This window comes from Hippoglossus stenolepis, chromosome 2 (assembly GCF_022539355.2).
Source record: "Hippoglossus stenolepis isolate QCI-W04-F060 chromosome 2, HSTE1.2, whole genome shotgun sequence".
NCBI lineage: Eukaryota > Metazoa > Chordata > Actinopteri > Pleuronectiformes > Pleuronectidae > Hippoglossus > Hippoglossus stenolepis.
In genome coordinates this window covers 14,411,197-14,432,029 of record NC_061484.1, presented here as the reverse complement: position 1 = coordinate 14,432,029, position 20,833 = coordinate 14,411,197, and the positions used below count along the sequence as shown (strand labels likewise).

Here is a 20,833-nt window from a genome sequence, read left to right as displayed (position 1 = left end):
TCCTCTTTTAACACAGTGGCTGAACAAAAAGAACTTGCAATATTTCTCTCCACGTTTTTCCCAATCTTGGGTAAATCTGCTGCCTCATAAACCGACTGGGACCTTTCTGTGTGGAGTCTGCATGCTCTTCCTGTGCATATACGTGGGTGTTCTCCATACTCAGGCTTCCTCCCACAGTCCAAAAACATGCAGTTGATGGATGGTCAGTTAATGCAAATCTGTATACGATGTTATCACATATTTAATATTCTGTGTTTTCCGTGTAATGGTTTTATTGTTCACATGCATACAGTATCTCATATCTTAACCCTTACTTTTAATTAATCCCTCTTCCACTTTTGCCACCATGTTTTTTTTTCTCAAATTAAGAATGAGGCCATTGTGAGGACATGGGCATCAGGGAAATTCAGTGTGTGTGTGTGTGTGTGTGTGTGTGTGTGTGTGTGTGTGTGTGTGTGTGTGTGTGTGTGTGTGTGTGTGTGTGTGTGTGTGTGTGTGTGTGTGTGTGCCGATGTGCATCACATTATGATCGAGCTAACATGACTTATCCTATTATCCCACCTTATGGTGATTTGATATCTATACACCTCAGAGCTCTTTCTGTCTGCTGTAATTATATACAGTATGCCCACAATGTGATATACCCGTGTGTCTGTAATTAGAGGAAGAGACAGACAGAGAGAGACTACGTGAAGCCGGGTGGAATGAAGCTTAATGTGAGCTGAGCATCTTTGAAGCTTAGTTTTTGGAGCTATGAGGGCTGAGCTTGGCAAGCACACAGGATTAAATATCTGCATGGGGTCCATCACTCAGTGGGCCCATTTATTTTTTTAATGTTTATTTTTGTTTATCTGTCATGCAGTCCTCGCCCCTGAATTACTGTTGGAAGGATCTGGGATTAGGAATAAATATGTTAAAGATGAGAGTAGAGTTGTTTCAGCAGTGATCATGGTCGATGACCCACAATTTTTTAGACCTTATTATATAACAAGAGAATGACATAAAAAAGATTGATATCAATACTAAACTGTTTATATAAGTATTTACAGTAGTTTGACAAAGCAACTACGAATCCACATTCACTTAAAGCTATTTAGACTCTACGGAGCTTTCCACTGGATCACAAGGTTGAAAGGCGTTGATCATACAATGACTGGCTAGTAAGTGGACCTTGAGTGTTGTCGAGCAGTTATTTCTAAGGTCCAGTTCATTTATTACTTGGCAAGTGTGTGTCTGTGTGTGTGTGTGTGTGTGTATTTGTATATGTACTGATATTTTTGAAAGGACCATTTTGCGTAACGTTCTTTATGCACAGTCCTTAGGGGCTGTTTGAGAGTTAAGACTTACTTTTAGGGTTAGGGTTGGGGTTAGACATTTAGTTGTGATGGTTATGGTTAGAGTAAGGGGGACTTGGCACTGTCTTTAAAGGGTATATATAATAGTATATATAATATTTTAAAATATAGGACAAGATGGAGAGTATCCCTTGTATGTTTGAAGGTCTACCGCACTTATTAAGATGCCAACCACCAGTTGATGTTAGCAGATGTTAGCAGATGTTGGCGAGCATCAGCGGATGTTGGGGACATATCCTCAGTTGTGTACCTTAGCGTCATCAGGTTTTCTGGGATTTAGTCGCACAGCGTTACAAGCTGAGCCCGAGGGCACGCTGAGGCTAATGGTAAATCTGACTGGCTACTGGCTTGTATGGCAGTGCTATGAAAGCCATGTGGCTGCTCAGTAGATCAGACATCATTACCTCTATAGCAATATAATACAAAACCAATATAAGTGTAATGCAAATAAAGCACATTTGTATCGACAATAGAGGTTAAATAGATGAACCTGAAAGGAAAGTAGAAGACCCTTCATCAACAGCTCAGTACCATGTGGGCAGTGTATACTTAGCACCACGAATGCACACAAGTCCGTGTGGTGGAGTGAAGGGAAGGAACAGATATATGGAGAATAGCAGAGTGGAATGAGTGTGTGTAGAGAGAGAGAGAAAGAAACAGAAAGAAAAGGAGCAACAGAGAGAGCGAGATCAGGGCCGAGTTTGTGTTTGTGTTAATTGAATAGTTAAACTAAGGATTTCTCTCTCTGCTTTTTTCTTTTATTCTGGTTCTTGTACAAAGACTGCAGTGAGAACACATTTCTGCTGGGGACGCTGCCTCTGAATGTCCTCGTATTTAAACTTTTCAGTGCTTGATTGGATCTTTTATGTGTGTGATGAATTGGTACCAAGGTGCCAGAGACAGCAATTCCCTGCTTGTGGCAGCCCGAAGGGGGGGGGCATGCATTTCTTGTGTGAATGTATTTGTTTTACATATAATCACAGCATGTGCTGGTACAGTAAAAGCAAGCCTCTATTCATGAAAACCTGTTTATAATATACCCACATTAAATAGCGAGCAGCAAAGCAAAATCGTTATGCCATACAAAATAGATGGCTCTCTGCCAGAATGAGCAAATCTCATCTAGTCGAGGAAACGTTCTCAGCACAAGGTCTGGGATTGTGTGCCTAGTTGTCATGGATGACAGATGTCCAGATTTCTTTTTTCTAAGTTTCTATTGTAGAAGACAAAATGGGTACAGCAAACACAAAAACCCACAGAGAATTATCACCTGACCCTGAAGTTCTCCTGCTCTATAGATCGTTCAGCTCATCCCCACTCTCAAAGCATGGTTTTCACCTGCAGGCAGCTGTTCTCACTGATGAAAATCTCAAATAAATTCACTGTCAGTCACTCAGCGCCAAAGTGCCGGCATAAAAGTTTAGCTTTTGATGATAGAACATCTTTTTTTTTGCGAAGGAGCCTGATATTTCCCTCACGAGTTGGACGGCAACCAAAAACTGAGTTACTAAGAGGCTGAATTTTGGACTTAAATTCATCAAGTGTCCAGAAAACGCATTTTTGAATGATGCTCTTGTACAGAGGTTTAGTCATAAGCTCGTCTCGATGGTTTGTCACAGCCATAAGGAGCACGAATGAAAATGAACGCAGCACTTTGTAGGTTATTAGAAAATGTTTTGTTAAATATGCCCCGCCATTAAACTGCCACACTGTCACCCGGCCAACATACCACATGGAATATATATAAATCACTTCAAGATTACATCTCACCTAGAGCACTGCATGTTTGCCAAAAAATGCCCATGTTTGTTTTGGGATATTTTTATCTCCAAATATAAGGTAATGTTGCTCTTGTACACAAACGACTGCTGGCTAACAGGTTTGACATATCATTTTAGGTGAAATAACAGCTTTGTGGTAACAACTTGATTCTGCTGCCTCCAAGTGGCCGAAAATACATTATTGTCTGCTGTATTTCAAGTTGTACAAACATTGAGTCTTTCTTTACATTGACGCCGCAACTTCCATATTGTTGGAACGACATAATTTATAGTTTGACAACGGTACTTTCCAAGAGAAGTTGATTGCTATTTCACTTCAGGGGATGGATATTAATGCTGTGGATAATACATTAATGTGCAATACAGTTGTTTATGAATAAATATAATAACTGTACTGACTTATGACTTTCCTCATCCCTACAGGGTCATTGGCGGTGTCCGTCACAGATATGACGGCTCCAGTGGTCGGGTCCTCTGGGGGAGTGTACGCACTGGTCTCAGCGCACTTGGCTAATGTTGTAATGGTAAGTTTTAGCCTTTGTATCTGTGTAAAATTGTTCCTAAGCGTCAGTTGGTCTCAAAGAATAGTTGCAGAGAAGATTAATGATGTGGCTCAAGACATTGAAAATCACTGAAGGACACCACAAGAAATGTTGTATTGTCTGGCCTGCGATGAAACGAAGGACATAGCAAAATCTGTCCAAGTGTGATAAGAGGGAGGAATTACTCTTTATCTGTTTTTGAGTTCTACCAAAGGTGAGGAATTGTTTGAGCGGGTTCTTTAGATTAAAACCAGCTATGAGTAGCATCATCACCATCAATATCATGTGACATCAGACACCTGGCTATAGACAAGCAACTCCAGCTTCAGCATCACAAGGGTGAGTGTGATACAGGTGTTCCAGCAGGATCTCTGAAGGATGTTATAAAAACTGAAATGTATGTCGCCAAGATGTCTCACACAAGTACATTAATGGAGAACTCGAATATAAAAGTCACAAAATGAATGCAAAAGTGATAACACAACTACAAAAGCCACAACAGAAGGGAGCCACCCACCCACAAAGGATTAAGTAAAAGGTGATGTTGTGTTCTTCCGCTTTGGGTGTTCATAAGCACCTGTACTGTAACACTTCAAATAGACAATCATCACATTTTAAGCGGAGGGGGGGGCTTGTCCGGTTTTTGCCAAACAACAGCTCACTTGACCGCAGTAAATACCTGTTGTGTGGCTTTTGTAGTTGTGTTGGGGAGTGAGACGACTTCGCCACCATAGAAATGGCCAATGATACACCTCTGAGCTAGGGAATGCATTATGTCAACAAGTGTCCTCAGAGGACCAGCTTGCATGTGGCGTGCGTGCGTGTGTGTGGCTGATTATCACATCACTCAGTTGCCCTGTCACTGAAGACCATTGCAGTATCATCAGAGCAGTCTGTTTTGGGGCACGGCAGGTGCCTCTCTATCTACAGATGCCAAACATTCCTCGCCATCACCATTGATTTTTTTTTACCCTTTCCCTGCAAAGATCAGAAAAGTGAAGGATGGTGTGCACGTCTTTAAGTGACAGCAGGAGAGGAAATCCCATCCCACCGCTCTCTGTTGTCCTTTGATATCTGTGCCTGCGATGTTTGGTCTCCTCTTCCTCTGTGGCTCAACACACACTTGGCAAATCATCCATAACATCCTTTGGGTCAGGGTGGAGGAGCCTTTCTTCCTCCTTTCATCTGAAATCATATTATGAAAACCCAGTAGTAACAGATTGAGGGTCGCAGCGTCTCTGGGGTTTGCAAATTTCATGTGAATGAGACAGAGATCTCTTGTCGTGCCGTGTCAGCATGGGTGTGTCGAAGGAGGACTTGACCTTGCACAGTTTGCTCTTTATCATGAGAAGTTGAAAATGTCCTCCTGAATACTCCATCCTTTCTCTCTCTCTCTCCTTGTAGAACTGGTCGGGAATGAAGTGTCAGTTTAAGCTGTTCCGGATGGCAATGGCTCTGGTGTGCAGTAAGTCTCACACGTCATTTCACCTCAACTTAAAGGATTTGTCTGCTATGTAGCACCACTAATTCTTCTGCCTCAAAGAAATTACAGTTTAATAAAATGTGTATATATAAGTATAGCTGTCAGGAGTAACATATATATTTACAGCTGACTGACATTTTTCTCTCTCCCCTCTGCTCACAGTGAGTGTAGAGTTTGGTCGGGCGGTGTGGTTGCGGTTCTACCCGCCGGCCTTTCCTCCCTGCCCCAACCCCAGCTTTGTAGCGCACCTGGGAGGGGTGGTGGTCGGCCTGACGCTGGGCGTGGTGGTCCTGCAGAACTACGAGCAGCGGCTCCAGGAACAGTCCCTGTTTTGGATCTTTTTCTGCGTCTACACCTTGTTTGTTCTTTGCGCCGTCTTCTGGAACATTTTCGCCTACAGCCTGCTTGATGTCAGACTGCCCCCGCCGCCTTGACTTCACTATTAGAGGCAGATGAGACACTGTATCCCCCCTTTACTACTCCATCAGTAGAGGTCTGACCGCCCAGCTGGAGGAGTCACCTCACCCCTCCTACTTGCTTCATCATGGGGGGATCGGAGTTGTTGAACAGCCACCTCACCTCTACATCCCCTACTCTGATGCAGGGATTCCGACTTGCTGCAGGCCTCTCTGTCATCGTACATTTTTCATCCCACCTGCCACATCTGAGGCTAAGCCTTACCATCGCCAAGTTTCCCTCCACCTGCTCTTTTGCCTCATCTGTGTTGGATGCTCGGCTGAAGAGTATCAGCTGGTGGGGGACGTTTGCTGACAACACTGTGCTGACACAGGAGAAGCCTCGGATCTAACACAACAACAAGAAGCAGGAACGGCCCCATCCACATGGATTAACTTCCTCTGCCTCCTCCTCCTCAATCCAACAGTGCCTGCTGGCGACATCGGCGTAATGAAAGTATTTCTGCACAGTTGCCTCTTGTGCAGGGTAACGGCAGCAACAACTGTCTTCAGACAAAACAAGTTCCGAAACATCCTGTTGTCTGCCTGTGCCCTCTTCATTAGTAAAGAAAGAATGAGGTACTATGATAATTTAGGCTTTGATTTGTCATCATTACAAGCAGCTAATAACACATGAGGTCACTAATAAGGAGAAGTATGTTTTTTTTCCTATCCTTTATTAAAGAGTGTGGTCTTTCAGTTTGAAAGCAGAACTTATTGATTTCACTTTCAGATTTTGCAATGCTTTCACTCAAAACCCTGCGCTTGCACTCATGTAGCCGCTGCTTGTGCTTGGATCTGCTCAGCTTGTGCTGTAACTATGCACTTACACTCAGATATTTTGTTGCTTGGACAGATTTTCTGCGCTCAAGCTTCAGCTGTTCTCCTCGTGCTCTCACACTACTACTGTGCACGTGAGAAACGTGTTCTCATTACGAAAAAAGAAAATAATTGAGATTCTTGATTTAGCTGTGCTATGTGGACCAGCTATTTGATGGACTCCTGCGACCTGATGAACTCCTTCTCCATGAAGGTATCATGCTTTTCCTTCTACTCCTGGTGTAGCAATAAAGCCATGGAGGGCGGGAGTGCATTAAAGTAACCTTTACAGGACTCTCCAAAAAATAAAGCTAACACAGTCGCAACGAGGGCGTCATTTGTCAACACTACGCCCTGGCATTCTATTGGTTAAAGAAATTTGACAGACTTGTTGCCCAAAAAAATCTAAGCAAGCGTAGGGTTTTGAGTGAAAGCATGACAAAATCTAGATGTGAAATCAATAAGCTGCTCCCAAACTGAAAGCGTGCTCTTGAATAAAGAATCCTTGCAGAAACCTCTTTAAGTTTCACAGTATAGAGAGATCATGGAATATATAGATTATAGCAGCCGTCATAAGTGATTATGAATTTACCTTTGAAGGAAAGTCTAGGTTCAGTGTTACCTTCAGCTTCTGGCACTTCCCCAGAGGAGGATTGATATGTGATCAACGTTCTATGAAACTCTAACTTTTGTCTTTGACATTTGTGTGTGTGTTGTGTATGCGTGGAGTGTGACATCTGTTAACATCGTGTGTGTACTGATTAAAACAGAAAGAAGCAGAAGTGCCAATTCAGACTTTTTAAAAGAAATGATGCCAAAATCTTGCTACAAGCACCAGGGGGAAGATCCCCCGGAGACAAGTATTGCTTTTGTGTAAGGAAATTTAATTTACTCTAAAGAGACGAGCGTGGAACAGCACAGGAGTGGAGTCAAACTCTTGTCATTAGCTGTGATTTTAGTGATGGTTGAAAACTGCAAAGAAGTGACAGAAGTTTATTTATTGATCAGTGAAGTGGTGGATTGAGGTCAGTGGGATGAAACAAATTAAAACATTCACCCATGGGGGCAGTTGGGTCTTTTTCTCATTACCAAATGTAGAAAAGCACACGCGCCTGACCTCAACTATGTCCGGGCTGGGGTCCTTTAACTCTCAGTCGAGAAGGCGGTGTTCGGGGGGTGAAGAAGCAAATCAATGCTCTCTCATTAGTTCCTGTCACAACTTGAAATTGTTAATTGATCAAACTGGGATAGAAAGCAACCCCAGCCCTGAGCTGTAAGTCTCAAACTGTACTGTACTGTAACCTCATGCTACACTGGTACCTGCTTCGCACAGACTTTAATATAATATGATTAAATACAGATTAATATTTTAACATGCATTTGCTGTTTTATTTTTACATGGTGATATTGGTATGTTGTACAAATTGTTTGATCGGTCTATATTGTGATATGTTAGCTATATCCTGTATGTATCCTATTTAAAAAATAATGGTTCTAAAGATGGTCTGGGATTGTATATAATAAGGGCTATGACACTAAACTGAGTGAGTGGATATTTTGTACATTTGATATGTACATAGTGGAGTTCATTAAACTGTTTTATACACAAAAAAAATATGATATATCACTTTTTTTGAATGACACTGATCAACCTCAGACATTAATACCACTTATACAGGTTACAGATATGTCTTTCACATAATTCTGCTGATGGACAAAGATGCATGTTTCTATGTATATGAATGCAGGCTTATTCATCTTTTAAACTCAGTCACCCTGCTAAAAGCCTCATTGTGACCTTATCTCAGGTCACACAAATACCAGTTTTATTCAACATCCAGTGACAGGAGTTACCCTCCATTGTACAAAGAGATGTTCTCAAACTAAGCAAGTCTGCAGCCTTGAAACCAGATTAGCTGAAAATCTAAACCCAGTGTTTTGAGAGAGCTCGGGGTCTCAGAGTGGAGAGCCAGGTCTAAGAGCCTTTGTAAAAAATAAAACACACGTCAAAGTGATCAATGTAATATGTGAGCGCACCAGAATCAGCCATAATTCATTGGGAGAGGAGACCCCCTTAAGCTGCCACAGAACGTCTCCTCCGTCTAGCCATTGAATCCATATAGAGAGTCGCACTTTCAAAGGCGTTCAATGAAAAATTCATCAGGCGTCCAAGGAAAAAGCCGCCTCCGTTGGGTTTCCACATCATGACTCTCCAATATCAGAGGTAATCATTCACCTTGGTGAGAAAGAGAGGACATAAGAAGCTGCGCAGAGGGACAATCAGTCTGGATGAATTCGGATTGTCTCAGCATTTATGCTGCTCGTTGAGGGAAGCACTTATTAGGGCCCGAGCCCCAACGGTGGGAGGCCCTATTGAAATTGTAAGGAATATTAGGGCCCAAGCACCTCCGGTGGGAGGCCCTATTGTATTTCGAAGGATTTGTATTTCCCTTTTGGGGCTTTTTCAGGGCCTAGACATGCTCAAATTGTTACCAAAGTTTGCAGGGAATTCAAAACCCCAAAAAGTAATTGTATTCTGGAGTAATTTGAAATGGGCGTGGAAAAATGGCTCAACAGCGCCATCTAAGGAAAAGCCCCTCAGTTAGCTTTCACCGATCTTCACAAAAAGATCGTAACGTAACGTAACGTAAAGTAACTAAAAAGTAACTAAAAGTACCAAAGTAATTAAAAAGTAACAAAAAGTACAAAAGTAACAAAAAGTACAAAAGTAACAAAAGTAACTAAAAGTACAAAAGTACAAAAGTACAAAAGTAACTAAAAGTACAAAGTAACTAAAAGTACGAAAGTAACTAAAAAGTAACTAAAAGTACAAAAGTAACTAAAAGTACAAAAGTAACTAAAAGTACAAAAGTAACTAAAAGTACAAAAGTAACTAAAAAGTAACTAAAAGTAAAAAGTAACTAAAACTACAAAAGTAACTAAAAAGTAACTAAAAGTACAAAAGTAACTAAAAGTACCAAAGTAATTAAAAAGTAACAAAAGTACAAAAGTAACAAAAAGTACAAAAGTAACAAAAAGTACAAAAGTAACTAAAAGTAACTAAAAGTACAAAAGTAACTAAAGTACAAAGTAACTAAAAGTAACTAAAAGTACAAAGTAACTAAACGAAAAGTAACTAAAAGTACAAAAGTAACTAAAAGTACAAAGTAACTAAAAGTACAAAGTAACAAAATAACTAAAAGTACAAAAGTAACTAAAAGTACAAAAGTAACTAAAAGTAACTAAAAGTACAAAAGTAACTAAAAGTACAAAAGTAACTAAAAAGTACAAAAGTAACTAAAAGTAACTAAAAGTACAAAAGTAACTAAAAAGTAACTAAAAGTACAACTGTGTAAACATTGAGGTGCGGCGAAGGATCATCCTTCACCAAAGGACACGATGTTGTCATAACTCCAGTGTGCATAGTCCTATCACTACCAAACTTCTGTTACATGATTAGAGTCCAAGTCCAAGCGTTTATCCTTGCCGCAGTGCGCAAAACGCAGAGATGTGCGCTTGGTCATTGATCGCTCTCTTCACTAACTGCAACAGGCTTCAAAATGCCTGTGCTCGGCTCCGTTAGTGCTACAACGTAGCCCTAGTTCAAATGTGGTTCTGTTTTACAGAGGAAAAACCTGAATCAGGAGGTAAGAGGAAGATGGAAGAGAGAAGGTCAGAGGAGGGAGGAACTGGCATATTAACACACACACATCAAAGAGGGCTTAAGCCTGAACTTTTTCCCGCTTAAAGAAAGGGCCCTTTTTCTAGGGGGATTTTTTTAAGTATAAAGAAATACATAAATTCCTGTTTACACCATGTGGCCTATATGTGGACATCAGAGCATTTAACCCACAGGTGGTCTTTGAACATCTTCCCCACTCTGCTGGGGGAATTTTCTGCAAGATTTCAGACCCCATGATTGCAAAGAATTGCTCCCATTCAGTCACAACAGGATCAGTGAAGTCATCCCCTGAGGTGGGGGTGTAGGAGGTCCTCCCAGAGCTGTTGAATGGAGCTGGGGTTTGGTTAAGATCAATTTCTGTAAGGAACTCAGTTTGTTCTAACACTGAAACACTGTCATGTTGAAACAGGAGAGTAGTTTCCCCAAACTGACACTTACAAGTTACATGCACACTGTTATATATATATGTCACTGTATGTTGAAGCTCAAACCATAAAAACAGCCCCAGAAAAGAAATGTTGGGACAGGGCAGATGCAAGTTTTTTTCAAATTAAATTGTATTCCTTATGTTCTGTAATATTGAAAAGAATACTCAACAAATATCACATTATTGGATACTGATGACGAAGCCCAGGAGGACTTAATTTCTACAACGTTGTCTCCATCAAGTGGACACTAAGTGAACGACAAGTTGTAGGGGTGTGAGTAGTTGTTGCCTTGGTATTTTTTTAATTTAAACTTTTATAAATTATCCCCAAGAAATGAAAATAAAGTTTTATTCAAAGTAATTCCACAGTTGAATCAAAATGATATTTAGCCAAGGGCAGGTGCTGAGGCTGTTGGTCAAACAACATGAAATCCTCCACATTCCCTTTGTGTCTCCGTCTGTAGATAATCACTGTCACCTTTCAACCCTTAAAGACCTTTAGGGCGTCTTTGGCTTTCTGTGGCAGAAGCCTTGTCCTTTGTATATGTAAACAGTCTGACAGCGAATTTCAATTTCCTCACCATTATGTCGATGGAGGCGTGGGTGAAGTGTTTGAGTTCACAAAACAATTTTGGAGTTTCAGGGGTAAACAATGTTGCAGCGAAATCCAATATAATTGAAGTAACTGGTGATCAATTCTTCAAATGTAAAAAAACAACAGAAAAAAAAACACAACATGCTTCCATACTGCTCCTGTGATGTCATCAAGTGTCCATAAGCCCGGACATTCATATTCGACTGAGAACATGTTTCATGTTTTTAGCATAAATGTCCTGTGATATCCTCCTTTGAAGCCCAGCTCGTGCGTTGATGTCTTTGATCGATGGGTGATATACGTATTGATCACATTTTGATAATTGATCAATCAGTCTTCTAAACCAGATGAGGCCCGTGGAACTGTTCTGTGGTTATCGCGTCATCGCGAGACTTCAGCGTGACGTCAACCGCCTCCGAGCTAACTTCCTCTAGCTTAGCGCCATTTTCGGCGTCATCACGGGACAACAGCATGCCGCTGTCAAACAGATAATAAAAAACAGTGTTCAGCGTTGTGAGAAGTCTTTCACAGTATTCCTCAGACATGGGACGGAAGAAGAAGAAGCAGATGAAGCCATGGTGCTGGTATCCTTTCTCCACCGGGTGGATCAACGCCGAGTTAGCCATGCTAGTAGCTACGCGTTAGCCGGACAAAGGGAAGGCCTGAGCTAGCCCATCCGCGTTTTAAGCGTCGGTAAGCTAGCGCTAGCTTAATTGTTTGGTCTTTTGAGGCTGGACAACCTCTAAAATGAGTGATTTAATCCAACCAACAATCAATGTCTGCACATCAATTGATGTCTGGTGCTTGTACACAGCAGCGAACACAGGCAAACTGGTGTAAATAGTGAGAAGAAACCGATGCAAATATCGGGCTATTAGCTAATCGGCTAGCTTATGCGATTCGTTGCGTTTATGGGTCAAGCTTTTAAGTGTGTTTAAGCCTATTGTGCGACATATGAACGTTTTCTCGATTGTCGTTGATATGTAAGGGTAAACGTTTATTATTTAAAACTTTGGATATTTGTCAACATTGGTCACAAGTTGTCACACCCACATAGATATATATGATTTGTTTTCGACTCAAAACAAGGAAAAACAGCGACAAACAGAACAAATGTAGATTATTATTAGACAGACTAATTGTTTCTAACAGTTTAATTCTAGTTTCTTGTGTCTACACTTGGAGGCTTGTGTGTGTGTGTGATTTTTCTCCCCTGGGGAACTTGCTGTGGTTTCATGGTGTCTTATGCTCCTGCTTCCTGTTTTCGAGCACAATCTTTAACTCATTTCTCAAGGTACTGCAATCGAGATTTTGACGATGAAAAGATCCTCATTCAGCACCAGAAGGCGAAGCATTTTAAATGCCACATCTGTCACAAGAAGCTGTACACGGGCCCGGGTTTGGCCATTCACTGCATGCAGGTCGGTGCCTTTCCCTCGTCATTTATCCTAGTTTAGTTTCTTTTATGTCGATTTTTAAAGGGCTGTTTGCTGTCCCCATAAAGCAGGTGATGAATGTTAAGCGCATGTTGTTTGTGTGCTCTGACTCACTTTGCATGTGTTGCAGGTACACAAAGAGACCATTGACAGTGTTCCAAATGCTATTCCTGGAAGAACGGACATCGAGCTGGAAATCTATGGCATGGAGGGGATACCAGAGAAAGACATGCAGGAGAGAAGACGGACATTAGAACAGAAATCACAAGGTTTGTTCACCTGCAGGGTGATTGTATGTCTGTGGACTTAAGCCTAAGCGACTGAATTAATTAATTTCTTATATTGTATGATGTCATTTAACCAGGATCTTACAAGGTCAAGGAAGTTTTCTTGTATCAGGTAGCATTGTGAGCCATGAGCAGAAATGAAGTATAATAGTTAAAGTGCAGGGTAATTCCTAGGAATTCATTTCCCAGTTAATTTTAGGATCTGTAGCTGCTGTGTTACTGAAGAACGTGTGCATCATGTAAAACTGAGCTCATGGGACTTTGTAGAAGTTTGAGTTAATTGACATTTAATACAGATGAAATTATAAGCGAGCATTTTTTTCTTTTTGCAGAGAGTCAAAAGAAGAAAAACAACCAGGATGACTCTGATGACGATGATGATGACGATGAAGCAGGACCATCAGCACCGCAGGTTGCGGCTGTTCAACCCCAGGCAGGCTACGCTGCCCCAATGTCCCAGCCTGGGATTCCTCCCGTCACTGGCTCGCCTGGGATGCCACCTGGAGGATATCAAGGTAAGGACCTCTTAAGAAACAGCAATAGTTTAACTCCGACGCAGCTTGCCCAATAAAGAAAAAAAAGCTCATAACTGAATTAGATTCTAGTGACTCACATGGATTTTATCTCAAGATAAAAGTAACAGTGCACTCTACCTAGTGGCCTTATAAGTTTGTATGAATTATAAATAACAAAGTGAGTATTTGTACTTAAACCTATTTTTTGAGTAAACATTGAAATATACAATTCTACCGTTCAGTATTCCAAAGTCCATGACACCCTAACACACGGTAGGTTTCCCTTTTTCAGACTCATTCTACACAAACATTTTCTGGTCCTATTTAGCAAAATGTTGCCACACAGACAACTTCTCTGACACAAAGTCAGTCCTCATCTCCAACCGGTGCAGACCTGCAGTCTGATAAAAAATATGGCGAAATTAAGAGCAAGGAACAGATACAACAGGCAAAAGTTGTTGCGTCATGTAGCTTCTCATGTGGAGTGATGCAGTGTTGAATCTTTGGTAACAAAATGTCTCTATTCATATCTACAGGAATGCCTCCTATGATGCCAGGTGTTCCACCCATGATGCACGGCATGCCTCCTGCTATGCATGGAATGCCACCAGGGTAAGCACTCACTCATTAACTCTGTAATTAATGTTTATCAGGTGCAACACTATTTTCGGCTTGATTCTTTGTTATGGCATTGGTTTTATTGATGATGGTCATATAACACATTCTTAGTTTCAAGTTAAAATAGAGATTTTACTGTGACTTTCCAGGATGATGGCAATGGGAGGGATGATGCCTCCCATGATGCAGGGAATGCCGGGCATTCCTCCAGGTGAGTTTTGTCTATACATAAGAATACTGATGCCCAATTGTTGTGACTAAAAGTGTAGCTCACAGTGCTTACATTTATAGACTGTGTAAAATATACAAAGTGTTGATGTCACAAGAGCAAATGCAGTTTAAAAATCTCATTAAAGGAAGGATTTCAGGAACCAGTGCCAGTCGTGTCTCCTTGTGCACCTTTTCTGTTATAGTCCTGTCTTTCAATGTTCTATATGTACTGAAGGAAACATTTTTGGTTAATTCCTCAGGAATGCCACCCCACATGGCCCCTAGGCCGGGGATGCCCCACATGGCCCCAGCCCCTGCAGCAGGGGTCATACCCGGTCGGCAAGCAGCACCCGCACCCCAGCCTACGGTCACCAAACCTCTCTTCCCAAGTGCAGCACAGGTGGGCACCATGCAACCCCTACAAAATACACACACACATATACTGCCCGTCTATTTGTTTGTCTGAATCTTCGGAAGTGTTGAGAATATTAAGAGACCGTTTGGATATCTCTGTAAACCCTTTCTTTACAAACAAAAATTGTTATACCTTTTATGTGATTGCATCTTCTATATGGTTTGATACTGACTTAGTCATTCCCACTTCATTTTTTTATATCGGTGTCACTATTATATATTATATTTTCTTCTCATAATTGAGTTTTGATAGATTCTTTGGACATGTTACATGCCAATGCTGTGATCTCCTTTCCACCATGCTGCAGATGGGCTCTGGTGTTCACAGCAGCACAGCAGCTGTTTCTTCTGCACCTGCAGACCCTCAGTCTGCCTCCTCCCTGCCTCCCTTTCCTAACACGCCACAAGTACGCTCACAGACAGGACTTTGGCTTGGACTGTGGCAGCTGCATGTTGCTTATTTATTAACTTTTCAAAGCTTAAAATTGGGCTGATTACTAACAGTATTTGCCTCGTAAGCCTATTCGAGCATCAAAACAAGCACGTTGGCTCTAATGTTGGTGTGAGGATGATTTTCTTAAATGAACCGGCATAATTATTGTGTGGGAGCTTTTGTACTGTGCATGTGCCTTATTTGATTAATCCAGAATGAGGCATAAACGAGCGATTTACAGTTTTTCAGTTTGCATCATCCACTCATCCAAACCTCCGGAGCATGAAGTCTGCAAAAATACTCATTCTGCTTTAAAAGAAACTGTGCAGATTGGTTAGATATGAATCCAAGGAGTTTTCTTTCATTTATTTGCTATTGTAGATTTTAAAGGAATTGCCTCATGAAATGATTTGAATTATAAGCTCATATTGCTGTTATTTTCACTTTTAATAGTGAAATCATACAGGTTCATAGACTAAATATAAATAAATGTGTTAAAAAGGTGAACACGTAAAAACAGAACGTTACATATTTACTTCTGAGTAATTTGTTCTATAATGGTCATTACACAATCTGACTGGTTTGTCTTTAACGCTTCTTTTGTATTTTTAATGGTTTTCTCCCTTCGTTGTCTTTGCACAGGCCCAGCAGAGCGCTTCAGGAGCCGTAGTTTCAAACGCCCTCAGTACAGCCGCCTCCTCCGACCCTCCCAAAGCAACATTCCCTGCCTACACCCAGCCCTCTGTCTCCTCTTCCTCTTCCACTTCTTCTTCCTCTAACCCCTCTAGCAGCACTGTGGCCAAACCCCCAGCCACAGTGGCCAGTAAGCCTGCCACCCTCACCACCACGAGTGCAACTAGTAAGTTGATCCACCCTGATGAGGATATCTCACTGGTAAGTTGCTTGAGCTTTCTGTTTTGCCCTTTTCACAGTAAGTAATGACTGATATATATATATATATATAATGGTACATTTAATCACAGATAATCAACTCGACCATTTAAATTGTATATCTTTACTCTTACTTTGTAGTTTCTGTTTTGTGATTATATTTAAGGATGATTCTGAACTTGAATATCCTCAATCTGAAATCAGGGCACGTCACTATTGGTACCCAGTTCCTCGTCATATTTGTAAACATTAATCTTTGTTCTGTAAGGGGCATACCAGTGTTTCGTTAGTCTGAACGTTTGCTCTGTGTTTTGTCCCTGGCAACAGGAGGAGATGAAGGCCCAGTTGCCCCGTTACCAGCGTCTCATACCCAGGCAGGGTCAGGCCCATGCGGCTGCTCCCTCAGTGGCAGCTGTGGGCAGCATAATGCCCCCACAGCAAGGGATGCCACCACAGCAGCCAGGCATGAGGCATCCCATGCATGGTAAGAACATATGTGTAAAGATAAATTAGTCTGTGGAAAAGACCCATCAGATGTTCCTCAAAGCATCCACTTAAATCCACTAATTTTGTCCATAAGACAATATATAAAACAAAATCAATCCGTTTTCCACAAGGAAAAAGGTAGAGACGTGTGTGTGTGTGTGTGTGTGTGTGTGTGTGTGTGTGTGTGTGTGTGTGTGTGTGTGTGTGTGTGTGTGTGTGTGTGTGTGTGTGTGTGTGTGTGTGTGTGTGTGTGTGTGTGTGTCAAGGGGGTATATCCAAGCCAAAATGTTATGTTACTCTCAAATCCAACACATTAATTAACATAAGCTGAATTTCAAGTGACATCTTTTGAATCGGTTTTAAAACTGCAGCATTTTGATGTTCCGCTCGCCCTGTGTTCCCTCTGCAGGTCAGTATGGTGCTCCTCCTCAGGGCATGCCAAGCTACATGCCAGGAGGGATGCCTCCATATGGGCAGGGTCTTCCTATGGTGCCCCCTTACCAGGGAGGCCCTCCCATGGGCATGAGGCCACCCGTCATGTCTCCAGCTGGACGCTACTGAAGCAGCAACGCAGCCACCACATTAGGTTTGAGGTTAACACCTTTCTCTCATCCTTTTTCAAACCTAGCTGCGGGCAAAGAACAGTAAGACCAGTGGTGGTGAAGACAAACCTTATTTGTTAGAACACATGGACATTTAATGTAACATCTATATTGGAAAACAGAAAGACACCACACAGGTTCCTGACAGTTATTTTGTGCTTATTTGATTACATGTGTGGATTATCCATATTTTCCCCATAGGTTTCACTCAGGTTTATAGAAGTGAAGTGTGGTAAAATTACTCATATTTCTTTTGAAGCTGCTGGAGTTACATGAACGTACCAACCCCTTACGAAGGCAAGTTTCTCTTGTAAACCTTTGATTAATTTTGTTGTTTATTTCTTTGGTAGAGTGATTGTGACCCTCACAGCACGTGTAGGTGCTGTTGGACTTGCGTCCCCAACCTTGGTTGGTGAGGGTCTCAATAATCGTGATTCCAACTGAGTTAGGGTTACAAATCCATGACTCATCAGTCTCTAGCTTTATTCTTATTTCAGATTTGTTTTTAATATTTCCTGGTTGAAAGGGTACCTGTATGCATTCTTTGTAATGTTTTATGAATCTGTTGTAATAAAATCCATCTTGAAATCCAATGCTGGTTTTTCCTGACGTACGTGGAGGTGAGTCATAAAGGTTTGTACTCATGATGTATTTATTTACTGATGTCTTATGGCTCTATCAGACTGCAGGATCTCAGCAGGTGTTCCGATAAATTCTGGTATTTAATCACAGAGTTCGCCATCATCTGTTTTTGTGGAGGTCACGTAACATTATTTTAATAAAAGACTAGAAGTTAAAGTTCAAAAGTTTTCCCTACATTTCAGAAACGGTGACATAAGTGGCCAAAATGTTTTGTGCTCAAAACTTCAGATGTTGGCCAACTTCTGGTTCCAAATGCATGATATGAAGAAATTGTTACTTGGAAGATTGTAAAAAATCTCATTCCTATTTTTTTTGTCTGTACGTGCATGTCAGTTCTTGAACATACATTGATGCTTTAATGTTGGCCATATGTCATAATTGTGCCCCAATACACTATAGGGGCAAGAAAAATAAACCCATCAATACAGCAGCTCTGTGTTAAATCCCAGTTTTGTGAAGATCCATTGTCAATGTTTTTGATTGTGAAGTTAATTCAGACATTTTATTTGAAGAACAAAGTTGGACATTTATTTGTTACTACTTGGACTTTCTATCTAAATGGCTTTTGCAGCCGGTCTATCAGCAAGTCAGTGGTCACCGAGTTCATTGTGGCTGTCTGAGTAAATGTAGAATGGTAAATGTCTCATGGTTGTCGGATGCGGAGAAAAGCTGTTAAACAGTGAAGATTCGATTTCCCTTTACATGTGAGATACAGTAACAGATTCCTCAATTACCTCTTCATCTGTCCCTGGATCCCTGACTGGTGGAAAGTGAACATTTTGAAATTTAGAGACAAAAGAAGAAAAACTGCAAAGGTCACAGAGCCCCCACCAGCACTCAAAAAATACCCCAAACACCCAAGACAAAAGGTCAACACCTGGGGCAATTTTAAGAAGTGAGTGAATTGGTATTTAGTGCAGTGCTAGTTTGTATTGCTGGGAGCTTTTCTACTCGTTTCACAATCATCAACCAGTGTCATCTGCAACGATCCTATTACTGTGAACTAATTGGTCATAAACCGCTGTTCATCCAAAGATGACATCTGCTCAAAACAGTCTGTTTTGCACACATGGATCAAATGGTGCAAGAATTACAAATGGGTATTTAGGTTTTCCTCTGCCCGTAACACTTACTGCCTTGTTTGTTTTTGTTGTTTGTAGCACATCCATATTCAGCATTAAAACCCACTCAGCTGCCATGACAGGTCAGTTAAACCCAGTAAGTACCTGATGTTTATTACAGTGTGGGTCTGTCTTCAACTGGAAGAGTAAAGCCTTGTGTAACGTATTCATTCCAGTTTAGTCAAAGGGTTCGAAGACTTTGTGCAGAAACATGTAAATGCTGAGTTTGTGGTCGTGTGTCTGATGTGAAATGGACTAACATGGTAAGTAGTCAGCAATGGGCTCAAAGCTTGTGTGTGTGTGTGTGTGTGTGTGTGTTTGGGTGTCATTTACATTAAAGGGTTATTTCTCTAGAATCTCTTAAAGGTTCAGTGTTTAGGATTTAGTGACATCTAGGGGTGAAGTTGCATGTTGCAGCTGAACACCCCTCACCTCAGCCTTTCAGTTTTTATATAAACTCAACAGATGTTTAGATTGTCCAGTCTGAGCTACTGTAAAACAACATGGCAGCCTCCGTAGAGTGGACCCATTTAAATATAAAGGGCCCATTCTAGGGTAAAGAAAACAAGTTGTACAATTTAGATAAAAACACGAGTGAAAAATCATTAGGATAAGTTTACTATTCAATTTCTGCCAATAGATCCCATTCACCTAAATCTTACACACTGAACCTTTTTAAAGGAGAATCCTGTCACTGACTACAACTACAATACATTACTACTGCAACTACGTTACAACTGCAACTATTTTAATGTAAAATAAATGAGCTGAAATAAAATAAAGAAAATTGCAGCTCACAAAAGTAAAAAACTACATTTATGAAATTGAACTTCCACATTACGGCCCAGGAAGTGAGTCGGCAGTATTCTGAATAATAAACATAAACATGACCACTCTGTTATGTTGTTGTAGAGTTTTTGCAGTCAGCACCACAAATGAATATGCTTTTGTATATTTACAGAAGGTGTACAAATAAAACCTAAAGGATCTATTATGCAGATTAGCTGTTTACTCAATTTTTTTATTTTTTTGTAATTTTGTTGACATGACCCTTTAATTTTGGACCAACTACAAGCTGAGTGGCACAAAGTTTGAATGTTTGAATTTGAATTGTGTTTTAATAAAGTTACTGTTTATATTTTTTTGCCACTTGTCTTTTCTTCTGTAGTTGACTAAAAACTTTTTTGGTCCAGAATTTCTGAGGTGACCAACGTGTGTATGTGTGCCCATTCAGACACTAGTGCACCACCCAGTGGCAAATGTTGAATACTACAGATTTAAGGTACATGAGGCCCACTGGTCATGGAACAAATCCACATAGAAAACCTGTGGTGTTCGACACCAGTGTGACAAACCTGTTATTTAGAGTATACACATAATTTTGAATCAGATTATTTCAGACAAAAAACGGTCATTTTTTGGTAGGCCTGTAAATAAAATACAAATTCGATAAAACTATAGTAAATAATAATAAAATAAAAATATTTTCGAACCAACATATGTATTCTTTTTTAATCAAAGTTTCCTTCAGTTAAAATATCTCACTGTTAAACCAATATTGTTTTATTTATCAGTTATGACCTGAAACAATATGAGGAAGTACGGTTCATGAAAAGCGCTTATAGATGTATATTTCTGGATGTGTTCCCTATCAGTGAGAGCAGATATGATAGTGCTATGATAGTACGCAGGTCTTAAATACTTCACTTCACTTTACTTAACAGAATTTATGCCCACAAAGAATTATGAACATTTCACAAATGCATTCACCAACACTGTTAAATCAAACTTAATCTAATCAATAAAAAGTACGGAATACCCTTGAGCTGTGGCCTCTTTAACTTCTTAGACCTGAGCTTTGAGTAAACACTCAATATAAAGCTGGTTTCCAGTTCCTGAGGAGCTGATCGTTTGTCACATGGCTCTGTGGAGACTGATGTTTGACACTGACTTGAACCACTGAGCAAACCATCAGTTTCAGAAAAAAAGATTTTCTGCATTGGGTCATTTTGCACCATGAAGTTTGAGCATCTTGTTTC

At 40.7% G+C, this 20,833-nt stretch overlaps 2 protein-coding genes across 8 annotated transcripts in view; both read left to right on the top strand.

The window, feature by feature from the left end:
• The window catches only part of rhbdl3 (rhomboid, veinlet-like 3 (Drosophila)), a 52,569-nt gene extending 44,761 nt beyond the window's left edge, over window positions 1-7,808 (top strand). For all 6 annotated transcript variants that reach the window (XM_047344247.1, XM_047344250.1, XM_047344249.1 and 3 more), the window contains 3 exons: window positions 3,560-3,660; window positions 5,083-5,143; window positions 5,324-7,808. In XM_047344247.1, the coding sequence (XP_047200203.1) occupies window positions 3,560-3,660; window positions 5,083-5,143; window positions 5,324-5,595 (434 nt within the window). In that variant the 3' untranslated portion in view covers window positions 5,596-7,808. The remainder of the gene's footprint in view (window positions 1-3,559; window positions 3,661-5,082; window positions 5,144-5,323) is intronic.
• Window positions 7,809-11,534: 3,726 nt separating this feature from the next.
• Window positions 11,535-17,624, top strand: znf207b (zinc finger protein 207, b). 2 transcript variants are annotated; one of them, XM_035178238.2, is made up of 11 exons: window positions 11,535-11,723; window positions 12,434-12,560; window positions 12,706-12,844; window positions 13,195-13,377; window positions 13,914-13,989; window positions 14,145-14,206; window positions 14,466-14,605; window positions 14,928-15,026; window positions 15,695-15,946; window positions 16,271-16,427; window positions 16,839-17,624. In XM_035178238.2, the coding sequence occupies exons 1-11, from the start codon at window positions 11,683-11,685 to the stop codon at window positions 16,988-16,990; spliced, it is 1,428 nt and encodes a 475-aa protein (XP_035034129.1). In that variant the 5' UTR covers window positions 11,535-11,682; the 3' UTR covers window positions 16,991-17,624. The 2 variants fall into 2 exon arrangements, with proteins under 2 accessions (XP_035034129.1, XP_035034140.1); XM_035178249.2 differs by lacking the exon at window positions 14,928-15,026 and having other exon boundaries at window positions 11,539-11,723.
• The last annotated feature ends 3,209 nt before the right edge of the window (window positions 17,625-20,833 follow it).

Bases quoted from the DNA above. Each gene is read 5' to 3' on its own strand.
- znf207b (XM_035178238.2), top strand. From the start codon at position 11,683: ATGGGACGGAAGAAGAAGAAGCAGATGAAGCCATGGTGCTG. The intron at 13,378-13,913 runs GTAAGGACCTCT...TCATATCTACAG, and splicing joins GCCACCTGGAGGATATCAAG to GAATGCCTCCTATGATGCCA. The intron at 16,428-16,838 runs GTAAGAACATAT...TTCCCTCTGCAG, and splicing joins CATGAGGCATCCCATGCATG to GTCAGTATGGTGCTCCTCCT.